The sequence below is a fragment of the Bidens hawaiensis genome, unplaced genomic scaffold (assembly GCF_021521415.1).
Source record: "Bidens hawaiensis isolate Kalapana, Puna unplaced genomic scaffold, B.hawaiensis_p1.1 tig00029326_1, whole genome shotgun sequence".
NCBI classification, from domain to species: Eukaryota; Viridiplantae; Streptophyta; class Magnoliopsida; order Asterales; family Asteraceae; genus Bidens; species Bidens hawaiensis.
Window position 1 is genome coordinate 181,762 of NW_027494849.1, and position 20,769 is coordinate 202,530.

Here is a 20,769-nt window from a genome sequence, read left to right on the forward strand (position 1 = left end):
GGTCAATTCAATTTGGAATTCGACTTGTCGTATAGGAGGGAGTCCAGGAAAATCCTCCGGGAAAACTTCCGGAAAATCTCGCACAATCGGTATCTCTTCAATTCGCTTCTCCTCCGCGGGTTTCTCAACAATCTGCGCCAAAATTGTCGGATGACCTTTTCGTAGATACTTCTGCGCCTTCATGAGGGTGATAACGCTGGTGGTCATGCCGCTTCTCTCGCCTCGGATCGAAATGATCTCGCCGGAAGGGGTAGTAATGTGGACTATCTTGTCGTGACATATAATCTCCGCTCGGTTCTCGGATAACCAGTCCATGCCGACCACGACATCGAAACTACCAAGCGTAAAAGGAATAAGGTCGATATCAAAAACATGACCTGACAGTTTTAACTTACATCCCGCAAGTACATGAGTCGTTTCTACAGAATTTCCGTCGGCTAATTCTACTGGAAACTTAGCATCTAACGGGGTTGGAGTTAAGTCTAAGAGTTGACTAAAGGCTTTTGACACAAAACTCCTATCAGCTCCAGTGTCAAACAATACAGAAGCAAAACAATCATTCACAGGGAACTTACCAGTCACCACGTACGGATCATTGCGGGCTTGACCCGACCCAATAACAAAAGCTCTTCCTTTACCATTGTTTCCACCACCACTGCCACTTCCATTACATCCATTGTTGTCGTTCTGTTTCAGCTTGGGACAATCTTTCCTGAAATGACCTTCCTGCCCACATTCGAAACATCCCTTTGTCGTCATAGGTGGTTTAGGAGCACCCTTTGCCGCAAGGTCTCCTCTACATTCCTTTGCCTGGTGACCCATCTTTCCGCATCTCAGACACTTGACACGGTCACACGGGCCAGCATGATGATAATTGCACCTGTTGCACTTCGGATATTTCCCAGCATATCCGCTTGAACCCTGCCCGCCACCGTTGTTATTGTTATTGTGACCCTGATTGTTGAAGCCCCGAGTGAATTCGGGCTTGCGGTAATGTTGTTGCTGTGGGGAGTTCGAGGATGAGGATCAGGTATTGTCAAACTTTCTCTTTCCATTGCTCGGGTTGTTGTTGCTGTTGTTGTCAGTACTCGGGTTGTCACGGGCTTTAGTGGTTGAACCCCTAGGTGGTAGCGCACCTTGGGTCACTGCTTGATCCGTCAGTTTGTGAGCTAACCGGATCGCTTGTTGAATCGTGGCTGGTCTGGAAGATGTCACCATGCCCTGAATTTGCGGCGCTAACCCATCAATATACATTTCAATCCTCTTACTCGGCGGGTCTACCATCCGTGGACACATCACCGCTAACTCGTGAGAACGGGTGGTGTAGGCTTCGATTTCTGAACCCACCATCTTCAATGACCAAAACTCGGATTCCAACTTTGCAATCTCCTCCCTAGGACAGTACTCTTCTCGCATCATGTTTTTGAACTCCTCCCAGTTCATCGCGTTAGCCAGTTCCAATCCAAGGATCTGCACATTTGAATTCCACCATGTGAGGGCAGAATCTTCAAGTGTTCCAGCAGCAAATTTGACCCTACTGGCAAGGGGACAATTACACATTTTAAACGCCGATTCGGCCTTCTCAGCCCAAAGCAGGAAGCCTATAGCTCCCTCAGTGCCCTTAAACGTACTGGGCTTGCAGTCAAGGTAATTCTTGAAGGTACACGTTCCAATTGGACCTCCAGCTTGGTTCTGAACATGTGCGGCTAGAGCGGCCGCCGCGTGGTCGTTTAGCAGAGTTTGGAGTTCTGCTGCAGTCAAGTTGATGTTACCACGTCTGTGTCCAGCGTTTCTTCCAGACATCTAGGTGTTATCATTCTCAGATGTCCTCGTCTGAGGACACCTCTGAGTGTGCCTCCGGCTCAGCCGGTTCTTCCTCCGGTTCCTCTTCGGGTTCCTCCTCGGGATCTTCCTCGGATTCTGAGCAATTTGCGTCTGTAAGATATCGCATCGCTCTAGAGCTATCTCTGTCCGGGATCCCGCCACAAGAAGTTGCTCTAGCAAATCTATCATATCTGCTTGCATTTTTCTCATAATCTTAATCTGTTGGTCGCTAGCATATTGCATTTCCTTCATAGCCGCTGTCAGGCGGAAAATTTCCTCCTTAGTTTCGGTTCCATCTCTTAACAGTCCGGAAACGTTCGCTCTCGTCGAGCGCATAAATCCCACGTCACGCTCTAAGCAAGAAACAACAGCTGCGAGCACACGCTCTACAGGTTCGGTTATAGGTGGTAGGGTGTTGGGGTAAGCAGGATGGTTCGGGTGGGGTAGCGGGGGAACTTGTTCGCGATAGACCATACGCCTAATCATATTAGGGTACCAATCCCAACTAACTTCGTTTTCGTACATGCCTCCGGATAAGCGATACCTCTTCGGTGCAGGAGCTTCGAGTTCCGGGACTACACGGGGTGGCGATGAGGTAGGTAACTGCGGTTCCTTCCCATGAGCATGAGTCATCGGATCGGATGATGATGATGGTGGCGTCGACATCTCTACAGGTAAGCCGTGTATGCGCGCGCGTATGTGTGAAAGGGGTAAAGAGATAAGATAACAAAGACTACACAAATCTATGCAGTGCGTATCATTATAACTAATGGGTCGTCGCGGTTATAGTCTAGTATGCATGCAATTTCTAGTTCGCTATAACCAATGGCTCTGATACCAATCTGTCACACCCTCAAATTCCACTAACGGAATTTTACCGTCAGAGGGTGTGAACTAACAGGATCGGAATCATCAGTTATAATCAAACCATAAAAACGTTTAAATGAAATTAAGTGCGGAAGCGTAAAAACCAAAAGACAAAAGTTGCGTCACGCAGGACGACTTAAAAACCCAAGTAATAATAGTTAAAACATGTTTGCATATCAGAATATTCAAAAACCATGCATGATCCTATACCGCGCGCCCGCCTCGGCTACCTGAGAATAACATACTAAAAGTGTCAACACAAGGTTGTTGAGTTCACAAGTTTAAAAAAAATAAAGCGTTTAGCGTTTGCGTTCAGCGTTTTGCGTTTAGCGTTTTGCGTTCAGCGTTTTGCGTTACCAGATAGTGTTAAATCAATTATATATCGATAGGTAGCTAGCCTATACAACAAGTATTATTAAGTGTTCGACACCGAAGCTGACTGTTTATCAAGTGCCTTGTCACCAGGTCATCCAGACCATGGTACGTGTTAGCCAAAATTACACCCGCTCGACCTCCAGTCGAGTTTAGCGTTGGGTGGGGTTTGTCAAACCCAGTAGTACTACTCAACAGTGACTCGCTATTCCAAATATTAACCGGTTCGATGTGTAGGACTTCAAATGTTTCGTTTGCCACTTAGCCTTTACAAGTGATATATAATTTACTAACAAAATCTTAAATGCGTTTATCGGAGTATGTTATCTCCCCCAAGTGAAAAGTGTTTAAAACAGTTTAAAGGGGTAAGTGAAACTCACTGTTTGCGAAGATTTCCCAAAAATAAATCACCAAGTGATGCGCGTCACAAAAAACTCTCTCTAGCGTTCTAAAACAACAAAGAGATTTTCTAAGTGTCGGAACTATTATCAAGTCTCTAGACTCGGCACATAACACCTATGCACAAATTACGTTCCGTGTTTCGTTTGTGAATCGTGTGTGACTTAACAAGTACAGCAAACTCATAACAGTCAAATTCATGTGCAACAGAATGTTATTTGAAATTCCCGTTAAATGAAAAATCCAATAAATGCAAGACCACTTGGGTTAGGTTCCTAAATCAACAAGTCAACTTCCAGAAGTGGAACCAACCCAATTGGTCTCGTAGTTCATGAGATATAACATTTACAAAACAACCTAACAGCAGGTCTAACAACTCAGCTTTGCACAACGTTTTTGTAAAATCATAAAGGTTAACTTTTACACGTCCAAAAATTACAAATTTATATTCTTTAGAAACTAGACTCAACCTAGTTTACTGTAGTATCAATATTCTCAACCAATTTTCACATTTACACCCAGATACAGTCAATTGAACATCAACAACACAATCTGTCCAGAAACTGTTTACAACAAAATTCAACATATTAATCATCTATAGACCATAATCCTTTCATATGACACTCTAGACACCATAACCACTATCCATGCACATCAATTACACCATACATACATGGTTAGGGTTTTACTTGATCTCAAAATCAAAGACACAACAATTAACATAATATCAATTCTAGTTATCAAATCATCATCAATTCATCATCAAATCAAACGAATCATATGAGCACATTATATGAAGATTTTCGGAAACTAGGGTTCACAATTATACCTTCAAAAACACCAACACAAGCAATAGGAAGGTAGAAGATGGCTAGAAACGGATGTAGGATGCTTCAATTGTGAAAGACAAGATCAAAATCAAGTATTATGTGTGTGTGTGAAGGCCGATCGCAAGGAGGGGGGGGGGGTAGCTGCCGTCGGGTTTGGGGAGGGAGAGAAGGAGGTTAGGGTTTAGGTTAATATTAATAATAATAATATATTACACTTAAGTCCCTCAACTTTCAAATGCTACTTTTCTAGCTTAATTAACTTAGTTTGCACATTGAGTTAACGTTATATAACATGTTATCACATAACACATAAGTCTAACACATAATTATCACATAATTATTGTTTTGACGTTTTTCGTTTATTCACCAATTGTTTGCGTCAACTCGTTTGCGTTTCGGTCAATTCCCAAAAGACTACACATATAGTAAGTGTCAAGCGTCATTTAAACCCTAGTTTAAATGTAATGCGGTGTGCGTTATAGATTCAGTAATCTTTAAGTTTGAATTGACGGAGTTGAGTTGACGGAGTTAACCTAAAATTGACGATTGTCACAGAATCAAAGCTTGTGTGGGCAGTCGATGTATTTGTAAGTAGACATATTTGCACCGAGTGAGGCCTACCGAACAATCAAAGATTTATTCTCGGCAAGCCAAACATCATGCTTAGGAATGCAAGGCTTCCTTACATAGGCTTGCATTATGTTGCCCTGCAAATTATTATTAAGATTAGTAAAAAGTTTTATGAATAATATAGTAAATTAATGAATGTGTTAACAATACCATTTCGTCTTGAACAATCATTTCGATGGACCAATCTTGCCCGGGCTTTGAGTTGTCCTTCAGCTGCCAAAATTCAAAATACGCACCTTTAGGATACACTCACTGTTAAGAACATCTAGTTGGTTCAATATGGTGATATTTGTTGGCTTTAAATTTAGTCTTTCAAGATACATTTAAGGTGAATTTGTACCAATAAGATCATAAATTTATAAATATTGAGGGATCCCTTCATATTTTTGAACTAAAATTTATATTCCAAAGCGTTCTAGCCAGACGGGTTATATAAGTTTCTTATCTCGGCCCTATATATTTTAAACTCATAGAAAAATGTGTCATTCAACTTTGTCTTTCAAGACACTTACTTGTAAAATTTGAACGAAAGGATCATATTTTTAAAAATATTGTGGTACCCATTCATATTCTTCACAAAATCTTTATATTAAGAAGTTGTCTTGCCAGACGGGTTATATAAGTTTCTTATCTCGACCCTATATATTTTAAACTCATAGAAAAATGTGACATTCAACTTTGTCTTTCAAGACACTTACTTTAAAAATTTGAACGAAAGGGATCATATTTTTAAAAATATTGTGGTACCCGTTCATATTCTTCACAAAATCTTTATATTAAAAAGTTGTCTTGCCAGACGGGTTATATAAGTTTCTTATCTCGACCCTATATATTTTAAACTCATGGAAAAATGTGCCATTCAACTTTGTCTTTCAAGACACTTACTTGAAAAATTTGAACTTAAGGGATCATATTTTTGAATGGTTACGTTGTCGATCTTAAATTCATGGAAAAATGTGCCATTCAACGTTGTCGATCTTCTATATCAACCAGATACGAGTACGATGAGAACTTGTATGATAATCGGGAAATGTGTGTTACCTTAAACCGAGCTTCAAATAAATCAATTAGCTTGGAATGGTTAATGTTTGAAGCAAGACTAACACCTCCCCGTTTACAGTTTATTGGAACATAAACATAGCTTCCGTTAACGATTTGCCAATTACCACCATAACAAACACCAACATTATCAAAATCCATGGAAGATAAGGTTTAGAGTGATATGAGAGGATGGTTTAGGGTGGTATGAAGTGGAAGATGATGAAGATAACTCATGTATATTCTTTGGATGTTCATGTCGGAAAAGACGGAATCTCATACTATATTGTCGGTATATACGGAATATAAATAAATTTTGAAGGCCTAGACTAAATTTAAACACATAAGAAATAAACTACAAACTCATTTTCTTGGTACAAATTCACCCTAAATGCGTCTTGAAAGACTAAATTTAAAGGCACATTTTCCTATGTTTGTGGAAGTTGTGGGGATACGTTAGGAAACATTAAAAGACCGTCTGACAAGGCTGTTTAATTTCAAGAACTTTTAATAGGAAATATGGACTGGTCCCCCAATATTTTTAAAAATCTCGTCGGATTTTGACACTTGTCTAAATTTTATTGGCCGGAGGATTTTTTTTTCAGATCTCGTCTGCTCAGTCCAAATTAGATGGGCTATTTTGGGAATATCTTGAAATTTAGGGCTATTTTGGGAATATCACCAAAACAGGCCACCACCAAAAGCGATTTATCCATACTATTTACTATGTTATTATTAGTATTATTATCTTTTATATTATGCAGGAAGAAAATAGAATCTACAACCAAAAGTAATTTAGCGTTAATTTTGGAATCCTTATGCAGGAAGAAAACATAATTTTGGATAAAATGAACCGGCAAAAAGTTTCACAGGTTGAAAAGTTAACTCAAACGGTTTGTGAACTTGAAGAAGCTGTTTTGGCTGGTGGGGCCACTGCTAACGCCGTGCGGGATTATGAAAGAAGAATGCAAGAGATTAATGTAAGTTTGAATTACTGAAACCAACTGTGTTTTAAATCGGTTCTGATTTTTAAAACATGGTGTAGGAAGAAAAGAAGATATTGGACCGTGAATTAGCTCGCGCTAAAGTTTCTGCAAATCGTGTTGCTGCTGTAGTTGCAAATGACTGGAAAGATGCTGACAGTAAAGTAATGCCTGTAAAACAATGGCTGGAAGAAAGAAGAGTTTTACAGGCATACATTCCGGGTTCTTTATTATAGCTAATGAAACTAAATGTTAGCAGGGACGAGTCGGACGGGTTGGGTAATGCGTTGAACGGATCTAGGTTGAAACCTGAAATGGGTCATTTTTAATATGGATCCATCACCATTACTTAAACCATTCAAGTTTTGACTTCATGTAATTTTTCAACTCTCATGATTTTTTTTCCTTTTATCCAACTTTTTTTAAAAAATTGACCGGTTTGAGATACAACACAACCCAAGTTTGACCCATTCTTAAGTACAAATGGGTCGAAATTGGCACCTCTGCTAACCATGTTTTGATCATCTTGACGATAGCAACGTCATAAATATAACGTTTTGTATTTTTGGGGTCATTTTTAGGGAGAAATGCAGCATCTGAAAGACAAACTAACCGTTGCAGAACGAACCGCAAAAGCAGAAGCACAGCTAAAAGTATCATTTATTATTATTTGTTTTTTATAAAAGTATCATTTGCAACTTAACTTCCCTCTCATAACTGTTTTTTTGTGACATTCATAGGAAAAATACCGATTACGCTTCAAAGTTTTGGAGGAAAGATTTCAATCATCATCTGGTAAAAATGTTTCTTATGCTACACCAGAAAGAACTATCAGCAATACACGTTCAAAACGCCAGTCCCTCGGTGGAGTTGAAAATTTATCAAGATCGTCATCTAGTAGATTTTCATCAAGAAATTTATTAAAAAACGGGATCAATTCATCAAAAGTGCACGATTGTAGACAATTAGTCGGTTCGGATAAGCTATTATTCCCAAATGGAGATGATCAGGCTGATGAGGAAGAAGAGTCAAAGTCAAAATCCGAAGATTTTGTTTCCGGAGTGTTGTATGATATTCTACAGAAGGAGGTTTTGAATTTACAAAAAGCTTGCCAACAAAAAGCTGAAAATCTCAAAGAAAAACATAACACAATTGAGGTTTGCAAATGAACTCTTTCATCATCTTTACATGTTTTTTTACATGTGCATGCAAATTGCAATTAGTAAAATAGACAGTGATAGCAATTGCATGGGTATTGATTAACATATTAAACAAAGTTATAACTCCATCATTACATAACTCTATATATATGTATGAAATATGAGTAAGAGTTAATTTCATATATATACTTTTAAAAGTTCAAGATTCCATATTAATCCCTGTAAATTACTTAAAAGTCTCACATTTACACATTCGGTGATAAGCGAAAGAAAAACGAATAAGGAAACCATGGGTTTGAACTTATGATACAACATGAACCTAAGACATGCTCTGAGCATGCTCTGAGCAAGTTCTGTTCAAACCCGCAAACACGTATAGCTAACTGAATCGGGTTAGGCTACCCATTTAGCCTTTTTTTAATGTGTTTTTATGTCATAGCTTAAATCGCGTGTCGTGTTTGGGTCCATGTGTCTATCACAATTTTCATGTTGGTGTAAAATTTTCACGTTTGTTTTAGATTCAGTCTGTCATCCCATAAACACGACCTGTTTAGCACCCCTAATGTAAACAATGCTATAGACTTATTGCTGTAAAAACCATGATGCATAATGTTCTCTTCACTTATTAAGTAAAAGATTGTTATTAGTAACTAATTTTGTTTTATATGTTATATTGTTATGGTAAGGGTGAATATGAGAATTTAAGTTTGAAAAGTGACATGATATTATAATAGCAACTAATTTAAAATTTGCAGATATTGGCAAGGAATGTTGAGACACTTAACAAAGCAATGGAAGTGGAGAGCAAGAAAATAAAGAGAGAAATAAATGCAATGGAAAAGGAACTTGCGGCTTTACGTGTCGGTAAAGGGCAAAACAGTCAAATGGCAAGGCGTATGAGTACGAGTACTCCAAGTGAAGAAACACCAGTCGAACCCCGGCAGATTACGAGTAACCTGAGGGTTAGATAGACGTTTCCCACGAGGGGTTAATTCCGGCAAGATGGTTCTTCCGATAACCTGCAAAACAGACACCGTGAGCTCGTCACTAAGAAGGGGGGGGGGGGGTTCCTCCTTGTGACCACCCTCCGGCGTGAGAATCAGTCTATATTACTCTTTGAATATAAAAGTATATTATTAATACTAGAGCAGTTATCAGGTAAATTATACAAGATATTAGATGATGAAATGATAATACCATTTGATGTCTTTTATAGCCGAAGGTGGGTTTCCAAGGAGGTTTAGCCGGCCTACTACTCTGCCAACTGTGGCCTACACACGTGCTCTGCTGGTAATTGGTGGATAGGCAGCGGCTGACAGTGACCAGGCGTGCTGTTCACTTTTCCTTTTCCACCAACTACAGGCTAGGCACGTGGTATGGCAGGAGTTGGTGAGCAGGCGGCGGCTATTGGTCACAGTGCTGTGGCGTGTTGTCTGCCATGCTGCTGTCAGTGAGCTGTCGTATCGTTGGTCAGATCTTTTGTCCATACCTCGTCAGGTATCACACAAAAGATCCTCCATTATTATACGGACTGGCTCATTTAGGCGGGAGTTTTCCCCCTCCCGCCTTTATGCGGGAATGTTCCCGGCTTTGCTCATTCCTTCTTCAGGTGACTACTGAATTATTATGAGTTTGAGCCTTATGCGTGTAGCCATGCTGCGCGGGTGGCCAGTCCCTAATGGCGGGTATCCGCATATGCGGGAACAGGCGGATACTTGGAAACCATAGGGAGGCATTTCCTGCGGGACCAGCTTGCGTACCGCATGTGAGGTCGTCACAACTCTGAGCGTGGTGGGTTCTGCGGGTTTGGTAGGTCGCGGCGCAGACGTCCCTATGGTGAAGTCTGCGGGTTCAACTGCGCAGACGTCCGTTTAAGGAATCTTGCGTGTTCAACTGCGCAGACGTCTCCTTTTAAGGGAGTCTTGCGGGTCCTAACCACCTCTGCTGGGACCTACCTCTTCAAGTCCCCCCAGTCCAATGTTCTTCTCATGAATGTTTAATAAAGTGAGGTGAACTTTTGGACTTAAGCAAGGGGTTTTTGAAAAGGGTTTAGTTTTATGGGTTTTCCGCGGGAAGTCTTACCCACGGGTTTCCCAATGTCACGCAGAATTTCCCAATGTTCTGCTTGATCTCTGGGATGATGCGGATAGGTCTGTAACCTCCCCGCAAGTCAGGAGCGTTTAGAACCTTTTGTGTAGATTTTCCATGAGGTCTTGGTGGTTTTGAACATAGTGATCAATCATGTTATAACCACCAATTCCATCCTGAAGTTTCAAACAATCTAGTTCTTGACGTTCCCGCTATGCGGGGATGTTAATCCCGTTTCTGCAAGCATGGCCCAGAATATCCTTCTTGGTTTCAATTCCCATGGAGTGCTCGGTATGCGAAGGGTTTTGCCTTGACGCTGTACCCGCACTTCGTCTTATTAGTTACTTTACTCCCAAGGTATCCCTGGCGTTAAATCCCTGCAGGGCTAGGTGCGTGAAGGGTTTTGCCTTAACACTGTACCCGCACCTGACTTATGGTTGCCGAGGTGTTCCTAGCGTTTAATCCCCTGCGGGCGCTAGGTATGTGAAGGGTTTTGCCTTAACACTGTACCCGCGCCCGACTTACAATTGGGTGCCGAGGTATGACTTTTTACGGGTGTTAGGTATGTGGAGGGTTTTGCCTTAACACTGTACCTGTGCCCGTTTTGTAGTTGGGTGGAATGCCAAGATTTTCTCGGCTTCACTTCCCTGTGGGTGCTAGGTATGTGAAGGGTTTTGCCTTAACACTGTACATGTGCCCGTTTTGTAGTTGGGTGGAATGCCAAGATTTTCTCGGCTTCACTTCCCTGTGGGTGCTAGGTATGTGAAGGGTTTTGCCTTAACACTGTACCCGCACCCGGCTTTATAGTCGGGTTTTTTCCGGTTTCCATTCCCTGCGGGTGCTAGGTATGTGAAGGGTTTTGCCTTAACACTGTACCCGCACCCGACTTCATAGTTGGGTTTTTCCGGTTTCCGTGCCCTGCGGGTGCTAGGTATGTGAAGGGTTTTGCCTTAACACTGTACCCGCACCCGACTTCATAGTTGGGTATTCTTGGCCTCTGTTCCCTGCGGGTGCTAGGTATGTGAAGGGTTTTGCCTTAACACTGTACCCGCAGCCGTCTTACGGTCAACTGGATAGCCAGGGTAAGGGGTTTTTCCCGCTTACTTTTCGAATCTTTTTGAATTTTTGAAATTTGAAGAGTTGGTGAAAGGATAAGAACAGTCGTCGTGCGACGGTTTCTTCTGACTGTGTCAGGACGTGCTGGAAGTTATGGCGACGTGACATTATATGGTCATTCCAGACGCTTTTTACGGCGCGTGGGCGCGATTTTTCGGGCGCGTGGCCGCAAAATTAATGGCACTCGTCCTTTCAACAGCTGTTGCCAGCTTGCCTGGTGCCACATGTCACGGTTCCATTGCACCTTCAATTTCTCTCTCCTCCGCATTAAATTCATCGCATTAATTGCGATCACTATATAAAGGGGAAGAGGGTCCTTTGTAATTCACACCTTCACTTCTTCTGTTCATCTCTAAGGCGATTTCTGGTGAATACTCCCTTATTTAGTTGAGCATTCCTCCGAAATCATTTCTTCTTCCTCTGCAATATGTCTTCCCATGATGCTGAAGTTGTAGCCGACGATAGGAGTACTGCTGGCGAGTGCCAGTGTGCTCTACCTGTCGATCTGTACCAGTACGTCGTCAGGAAATTCATGCTTGAGTCTCTTGAGCCTGAGTTTCCTGAACCCCAGCAGACTGTGTACGATGCCCCCAGCGGCAAGATCGGGGTATATGCTGCATTCTTTGTTTATGGGAACCTTAGGTTCCCATTGACAAAGTTTGTGTACCGTGTCCTGGAGAGGCACGGTGTGCACCTGACCGAGGTGCATCCGATGGCGATTGCCAAGATTCGGCACTTCGAGTGGGTGTGCCGAATTCTGGGCATTGAGCCCTATGTGGACCGCCTGATGACCTTCTATACTTGGAGGTGCATCCAGGGGTGGTACACCCTGACAACCCGGATCAAGGGTTTGAAGATTTGCGCGACCGAGCGCAGTCTCCGATCGTGGAAGCGGGAGTTCTTCTACATTTCTGCCCGCGCCATCCCCATTGCCATGAAGTTTAAGAAGGGGCAAGCGCTTCCGAGCCTTCACGCTTCCAACTACCAGGAGGCGGAATGGTTCGCGAAGATATCTCGGATCCAATCTCCGGTTTACCGGTTTGCGGAGTCCGGGATGGTGATGCTGGGGATGAGCCGGGTATGGAAGGAGGCGTCTCGGTTTCCCATCCTTCTCGAATACGGTTTGAACTCTATTCCTTATGGTATGTCTTGTCTTTCTTGCTGATATGAGTTTGTCTTATAACTGTTTCTTTTCTTTCAGAGGGGAACGATTTGGAGTCGCTCCTGTACCCGCGGGAAGCTGACGGTCCCGTGCGGGTGGGTACTCGTGCTCTAGACGAGAACGAGTTGCCCATCTTGGAACAAACGGCGGATCGGTTTGTGGAGGTCTATCCGCTGGGCCACGAGATCCTGAGCCACCGGCGGCCAGGTAAGGCGTTATTCTATCCTCCACCCCTCAATGCTGTACCCGCTGCTGGAATTCCTGACATCCTGTCTTCTTCTGAGGAATCCGCAGATGGTCCTCCGTTGGTGCAGAAGAAGAGGGCTGCCGGCGGGAAAGGGAAGGAGAAGGTGGCCTCCACAGCTGATCCGGTGCTTCTATCTGACACCGAGTCAGATAGTGAAGAGGTGGCGGGGAACCCCGGTGGTGAGAAGACCACTGCTCCGGAGGCTACGACTGTTACCTCCGGAGAACCAACGACGACGACGGTGACCGGCATCAAGAGACCGGCTCCATCGGGCTCGTCCCCGCCCGTCCGTACGTTCAGGCTCAAGAAAACCCGTAAGTACAAACATCCTTATCTTTGTAGATTTATCACTTTATAAATTTATTGAAACACTTATCTTCTTGTGTAGGCGTGGATGTTGACGCATTCCAGGGTGAAGCGCAGAGGAGTACCCCTCCGCCGATGACGGTAGGCTCGGTCAGCCTACCTGAGGCGACGACCCAGGCGCCTGCGCCTGCTTCCGCTGGATCAGTTGCTCACTCCCTTGAGCCGACTGTTCCAGCTGAGATGACGTCACCGCCGGTGGTAAGTGCGATTTTTACAGCATCTTTCACCGAGCCGGCGGTTACGATTGCTGCGGATTCTGTGGCGGCGACCGTGGCGGCGACCACGGCGGCCGCTACTATGCCTCCGCCACCGGCAACGACAGCCGGCCCATCAGGTACGCGCAGGGCTTCTCGCCAATCTTTGTCACCTTCCCATCTGCCCGACCTTTTGGATGGATTTCCCTTAGGTTCAGGCGATGGGTTTGGTGGCTATCGGCCTGTGATCGACCCTACAGGTGCGTAGGGTTCTTTTGGCCTTTATATATCTCATCTTTTTCCTAACTGCTTTGTTTCTTTTGCAGTGTCGGATTCCAATGAAGTGTATGTTCCGCGATGGAACATCCGCCGAGGAACAACCCTTCGTACCCCTGTGGAGTGCGTGGAATGGGCTCGCCACGCTGCTCCCCATGGTGCGTTGGGGGAAGCCATGGCTAGCTACCAGGAGGGTAGGCTAACCAATGAGCTTCGGGTTCTCCAGGCCCGGATGCAGCCGCGCGTCGAGCTGCTTTGTCGTGAAAACGACAAGTTGAAAGCAGCTCGCGCCAAGGAAGTATCTCAAGCGCGGGCTCTTCGGGAGGAGAACCAACAGTTGGCCGCAGCTGCTGCGGAGAAGGAGAAGGCCTTCAAGGCCCTCTAGGTTGAGGTTCAAGCGCGACTCGAGGCCCGCTCCAAGGCTGCCCAAGCTGTTAACGAACAGCTTCGGCTGGCTAAGGAGACTGCGAGGAACGCAACCGAGAGGGCCACCAAGGCTGAAGCCGTTGCTGAGCCTTTACGCGTGGAGAACGAGGAGCTCAAGGCCAAATTAGAGGCTCTCCAACGTGCTCATGATGCCTTGGCGATGGAAGATGCTAAGAAGCTCCAAGAGATCCTGGACCAGAGGGGCGTGCTTGACCACACCGAGCGGAAGCTTAAGGGCGTTGAAGAGGCTGCTGCAAAGGAAGTGCTACTTGCCAACCTTAACAAAAGCGAAGCCGAACGCGCCCGCACCCAAGCTCAAGCCGCCCTCCAAGAAGCTCTGGTTGCCAAGGAATGGCTTCTTCGAGAAGCGTTGTCTCAGGTATGTTTAGCTTTACGTCTTCACGCTTTCCTTTGTACATAGAAAAGGTGTTTGACACTTGTATTTTCTTTGTAGGTTGTGCATCGGGTCATCTCAGAGACTACTTACGATGATGCCATGAGCACAGCCCTCAACGCTTCTCATGAGGATGGGGAAAAGGCCGGCTTCCTGCTTGGTCTAGGGTTCGTTGAGAAAGGCGTCCCGCCTTCCAACTTCCCTTTGTTCGATGTGGACACCGAAGCTGCATATGACCAAGCGGTGAACCAATATGCCGCCTTCCCGCATCCGGTGGTGGAGAAGGTAAAGGAAGTCGCTGCTGCTGATGATGGACTTGCTATCCTCAAGGCTTTCCTTGAACCGCCACGCTCTACTGATGGGGCGGGTCCAAGTGGAAGTGGTCCTGAAGCTTGATTCTGAAGATCCCTTCCCGCTGCTAGGATAGACTAGATTTTGTTTTGTAGGCGGGTAGTTACCCGGCCATTCTTGTAATATATCTTTTGTGAAATACAAATCTTTTTGTGGATAAGACTGTTATTTCCTTTGGGTTCATTGCTTTATAAACCTTATATGACTTGCATACTTAGTTTAAATTAGCGATTTCCCAAGTGTTTAGAATAAGTTAACCTTGAATGTGGTTGACAGTAGGTTGAAGTTTTGCTTCCCCCTTTGTGAGTGTGCGGATAGGACCGGCACTTGCACTTGGTAGGATGGCTAAACTCTTCCCCTTTAACTGTCCTGCGTGAAGGTCTTGTCATTTTCCGGGTTTATGCGGGTTTTGCCGCCTTCCCCACGCAACGATTCTTCACTTGATGCGGTGAATACCGGCATTAGTGTTCGAATCGACCGTTCAACGCGTGGTTGTTAATAGGTTAGTGTTCAGCTTTCCTCTACCAGGATTCATGCGGATATACCGGCACTTTCACATAGTGGGATGGCTGAACCTTTCCCCTTTAACTGACCTGCGTGAAGGTTCTGTCGTTTTTTGGGTTTATGCGGGTTTTGCCGCCTTCCCCACGCAATGACTCTTCTTGATGCGATGACTACCGGCATTAGTGTTCGAATCGACCGTTCAACGCGTGGTTGTTAATAGGTTAGTGTTCAGCTTCCTCTACCAGGATTCATGCGGATATACCGGCACTTTCACATAGTGGGATGGCTGAACCTTTCCCCTTTAACTGACCTGCGTGAAGGTTTGATGCTTTTGGGTTTGTGCGGGTTTTGCCGCCTTCCCTGCGCAACGATTCTTCACTTGATGCGGCGGATACCGGCATCTCCATGTGCAAAGTTCATAAAATATAAATGTAAAATCATCAGCTTCAATTTGAAGGAGAATAGTTTCCATTAGAAGTGGCTCTCGGCCTTTTCTTTACAAATTTGGAATTGATCTACATAAAAACTGTGTAATTGAGCTCCCATTAGGCGTGGCTTGGATGGGAGCACCATCGAGCCGACATGTATCTTGTTCGGGATCTCGTTGTTTACGCAGTATGTAGTCTCCGTTGAAGCTGCGATTTTTATTCGTGTGTTTCCCCAGCTGGGGTTCACGCATCAGCCTGCTCGACGCTCACTTCGCCACGAGGTGCGCGAGTGTCCCATCCTTGACAAATGCTTCGACCAAGTCCTTTACGTCTAAGCATTCTTCAGTGTTGTGGCCTTTGGTTTTGTGAAAATCACAATACTTTCTCCGATCAGCGTTGTGGCGATGCCGGATAAACGGAGCCTTTGGCCACGGGAGCTCCTCCGTGGCGAATATCTCGGTCACACTCTTTGTGAGTGGCGTCCACCTGGAGTTCTTCTCCGGTTTCACGTTATCTCTTCCGCCCAACCGATGTTGGAAACCGGACGGGGTGTCAAAGTTTACCCTTGACTGCCAAATGCCCAGCTTCCGCTTTTTGTTTAATCGGGCGGTAAGGACGTTGTTTTCCCTCGTCTTCTGGGTGTAGAGGTTCGTGCTCTGTGGAAGATCTCTACCCAGTTGCCTCTCGGTTTCCGCAAAGCGTTTAGCTGCGGTCATGATGGCATCCCATGTGGATGGCATGCCATCTTTGCCCGTCAGGGTGCGGATGAGTTCCGGGTCGTTTGCGCCCTGGATGAAAGCGGCGCGAACGAGATCTTTGCTAACGTTGCCCAGGCTTAGCTTCTTCGAGTTGAAGCGAGTGATGAAGTCAGGCAAAGATTCTTCCTCCTCTCGGACGCACTTGAGGATTGTCCACTGCTCCTCGGTGTACTTTCTTTGCTGACTAAAGTGTTGGCTGAACTTCTGTTGGAAGTCTGCCCAATCGTAGATGTGGTGGACCGGCAGACGGTCGAACCACGCTCTAGCTGCCCCGACCAGCGTCATTTGGAACATATAACACCACGTGGGTTCCGTCCAGTTACTGACGGTCGCCCCCCGCGATGAATCTGTTCAAGTGATCGTCAGGGTCAGAAATACCATCGTACGTGCCTATGTTGGACATTTGTTTGGCACTTCTTGGGGAGATTGCTTCCGCAATGTCCCTTGCGAATTTGGACGTTCCCGCCCTTGCCGCAGTTGGCGTGAATGTTTTGGAGAAGTCCCGTGGGCTGTTGCCCACGTTTATTGGACTGAATGCTTCTCCAAAACGCCTTCTCGGTTGGGAATCCGTTTCTTTACGCTTCCCTTTCGCCCTATGACGAGGGTTCGCGTCTTCCTCGGATTCCTCCGAATCATCGTCGTATTCGAATTCTTCCACTTGTTGGAGTGAACGTAAACGTTCATCCAACTCAGCTTGGAACTCTTTTTGACGTGCTTCGGCCCACGCTTTAACCTCATCGAGTGTTTGGCAGGGGAGCCTCGTCTGTTGATTTTCTAACTGGGTATCGGTGAATCCCAGTGTCTGATTATTTACTTCACTTGTCCCGGCTTGGGTAGCTGGGGTAGTGTTCGTAAAGTTTGTGTACTCGGTATTCCCCCTTATAGCTGGGGTCATAATTACCGGAGTCTCTTGGTTACTCGGTTTTGGGACCGGAGTATCCTTAACCATCTTTCCAGAAATTTTGAAAAAACTGGAGAAAAATAAAGTTCTAGCTTTATGCACGGATGGCGCCAATGAAGAAACACCAGTCGAACCCCGGCAGATTACGAGTAACCTGAGGGTTAGATAGACGTTTCCCACGAGGGGTTAATTCCGGCAAGATGGTTCTTCCGATAACCTGCAAAACAGACACCGTGAGCTCGTCACTAAGAAGGGGGGGGGGGTTCCTCCTTGTGACCACCCTCCAGCGTGAGAATCAGTCTATATTACTCTTTGAATATAAAAGTATATTATTAATACTAGAGCAGTTATCAGGTAAATTATACAAGATATTAGATGTTGAAATGATAATACCATTTGATGTCTTTTATAGCCGAAGGTGGGTTTCCAAGGAGGTTTAGCCGGCCTACTACTCTGCCAACTGTGGCCTACACACGTGCTCTGCTGGTAATTGGTGGATAGGCAGCGGCTGACAGTGACCAGGCGTGCTGTTCACTTTTCCTTTTCCACCAACTACAGGCTAGGCACGTGGTATGGCAGGAGTTGGTGAGCAGGCGGCGGCTATTGGTCACAGTGCTGTGGCGTGTTGTCTGCCATGCTGCTGTCAGTGAGCTGTCGTATCGTTGGTCAGATCTTTTGTCCATACCTCGTCAGGTATCACACAAAAGATCCTCCATTATTATACGGACTGGCTCATTTAGGCGGGAGTTTTCCCCCTCCCGCCTTTATGCGGGAATGTTCCCGGCTTTGCTCATTCCTTCTTCAGGTGACTACTGAATTATTATGAGTTTGAGCCTTATGCGTGTAGCCATGCTGCGCGGGTGGCCAGTCCCTAATGGCGGGTATCCGCATCTGCGGGAACAGGCGGATACTTGGAAACCATAGGGAGGCATTTCCTGCGGGACCAGCTTGCGTACCGCATGTGAGGTCGTCACAACTCTGAGCGTGGTGGGTCCTGCGGGTTTGGTAGGTCGCGGCGCAGACGTCCCTATGGTGAAGTCTGCGGGTTCAACTGCGCAGACGTCCGTTTAAGGAGTCTTGCGTGTTCAACTGCGCAGACGTCTCCTTTTAAGGGAGTCTTGCGGGTCCTAACCACCTCTGCTGGGACCTACCTCTTCACCAAGGTTATGATTATAATACATGTTTATACTTTGTTTACAATACGGTTGACTTGTTTATATCAAAAGTAACATGTGTATTCTTTTGCAACGCTTAGGACCCGTGTGATGACTTCGGCTGTAAGAAGTGCATGTACAACAAAGTGACCGTCGGGGAAGGGCAGAACATAATATTAATTCATTGTTTACATGAGACAATAAAATAAACTTTAACTAAAATACTTTTACATGAGACAAGCGAATAAAATGGTTAAATTAATGAATCCTCTTAGTCGTGTGGAATGCTATGAATGAATTCACTTATAAACTGTTCAAAGATATTCTATTGAAATCATGTGTGAAGTGCTAAAAGATTAGAGTCAAGTAAGGATGATCACATGCATTTAGAAGACCTATGTTATGTACACAAGCGGACCAACTCTAGACACGAAGCTAGTTGTGACATCTGTCAAATTCGAGTCTTGAGTTGTTTTCGTTTTGTAAACTTTTATTACGTGAACCCGACTCAACATTTTTAGAACATTATTTATTTATTATACAATATTATATTATATATTTCGATCATCAATAAATCGATGTTTTGTCATATTATAGTGTCGTTGAGAAAACATAGAGGGTTTAATCTAATTTTTGTAAACTCATTATAACTTTGAAAACCTAAACTCATATTAAACATTTATTGAAACTTGAGGGGCCACTTTTAAAAATATGTATATATATAAACAACAAACATAAACTAACCCTAACATTTTATACATACTAAGCCCAGCCGCCACCACCATTGAGCCGTTTTCCGGCGACGGCGGTCCGGCAAGTCCCGAGCTCCGGCCGTCTTCCCTCCCTCGTTTCTCCGACCATCTCAGCCGCAAACCACCACCCGCAGCCACCACCACCAACCTCGCCACTCCACCTCCTGCCGATTTTCCGGCCACCATCTCCGACGACTTTCCGGCGACACCCCACCACCTCCACTGTCGCACCACCACCACCGAACACCCACCATCCTCCCTTCCCCTCTGTTCGCTTTTCCGGCGACCGGAATTGACCTCTCACCGCAGCTCTCTCTGCCTCTCCCTCTCACCGCAGCTCTCTATCTCTCTCGTCTTTCTCTCCCTCCGCCTTGTCTCTCTCTCTCTCTCTTTGTGTATCGTTTTTCCGGCCGCCGGACTTCGGCTTCTGTTTCTTCGTCTTCGGCAGGTTTCGACTCGGGTTTTGTTCCCGGTGTAGAGCCGACCTCATAAACATCTAACAGGTAAAGTAATATTAGGCTTGGGTGTTGATAATTTTATATATGTCGATTATAAGTTTGAAATCGTTAATAATCAGTTATATATTTGGTTGTATACTTTGAAACGGGTTGGATGGATTTTGGTATTGTTTTGAATTGGGGGAAAGATAAATGATCGGATAATGGATATGTTATCTTTATTATGGGTTTAAATTAACAATTGTTATTTTGGTTCGGTCGGTTGGTACATAAGTTGTTGAACTAGAGGTCACGGGTTCGGGTCTCATCCTAGACCGGTTTCGATGTTATTTTTATACTTAACAAAACTTTATTACTATTAATACTAACATTACTATATAAAGATTGTTATTAGTATTATTTTGTATAACTTACTATTATACTTATTAATTGATAATATTATAATTATTGTCGTTATTATTATAAATATAAAATTGTTATTAATATTATTAAGAGTCATAATATTATTATCTATTAAAATCATATATCATCATTAATTACTGGCAATAGTATTAATATGGTTATTTTGTGAACTCGTTTAGAAATCGAACCAAATGATATCATTTTTACTATCAATATTACTTATTATTATTACTACTTATATCAACATCACTTTAAATTTGTATCAAAGACTTTTATTCCTTAACTATTAATATTAGTGTTATTAACAATAATTATTGTTATAATTACTATACTATATTAGTATTATTAGAAATAGTTGTTATCATCATTATCTTACATATCTATATATATATATATATATATATATATATATATATATATATATATATATAAACCTACACATATATATATATATATAACATATCTCTTTAGAATTATTATTATCATTTTCTATCATTATTATTAATAATATTATTATAAGCTTTAATATCAATTCATTCTTATAAAACCGAACTCTTGATTTAAAACCCGTCTTGTTTCTATTTTGATATTGGTTTAGTTATTTAAAAGTCCAAACAAGATAATATTATTTTCATATTAATTATCATTTAAGTACGTATCCCTAATCATTTACAAATTAACCGATAACC

At 43.8% G+C, this 20,769-nt stretch overlaps 1 protein-coding gene across 1 annotated transcript; it reads left to right on the forward strand.

The window, feature by feature from the left end:
• Positions 1-6,787: 6,787 nt before the first annotated feature.
• Positions 6,788-9,074, forward strand: LOC143578721 (microtubule-associated protein 70-1-like). Its single transcript, XM_077062203.1, has 5 exons — positions 6,788-6,940; positions 7,006-7,152; positions 7,525-7,596; positions 7,684-8,100; positions 8,859-9,074. Exons 1-5 carry the CDS (start codon positions 6,809-6,811, stop codon positions 9,072-9,074), a joined length of 984 nt encoding a protein of 327 aa, XP_076918318.1. The 5' UTR covers positions 6,788-6,808.
• The last annotated feature ends 11,695 nt before the right edge of the window (positions 9,075-20,769 follow it).

Excerpts from the sequence above, each read along its gene's own strand:
- LOC143578721 (XM_077062203.1), top strand. The coding sequence starts at position 6,809 with ATGAACCGGCAAAAAGTTTCACAGGTTGAAAAGTTAACTCAAACGGTT. Across the intron at positions 6,941-7,005 it reads GAAGAATGCAAGAGATTAAT|GAAGAAAAGAAGATATTGGA; the intron begins GTAAGTTTGAAT and ends AACATGGTGTAG. Across the intron at positions 7,153-7,524 it reads AAGAAAGAAGAGTTTTACAG|GGAGAAATGCAGCATCTGAA; the intron begins GCATACATTCCG and ends GGTCATTTTTAG.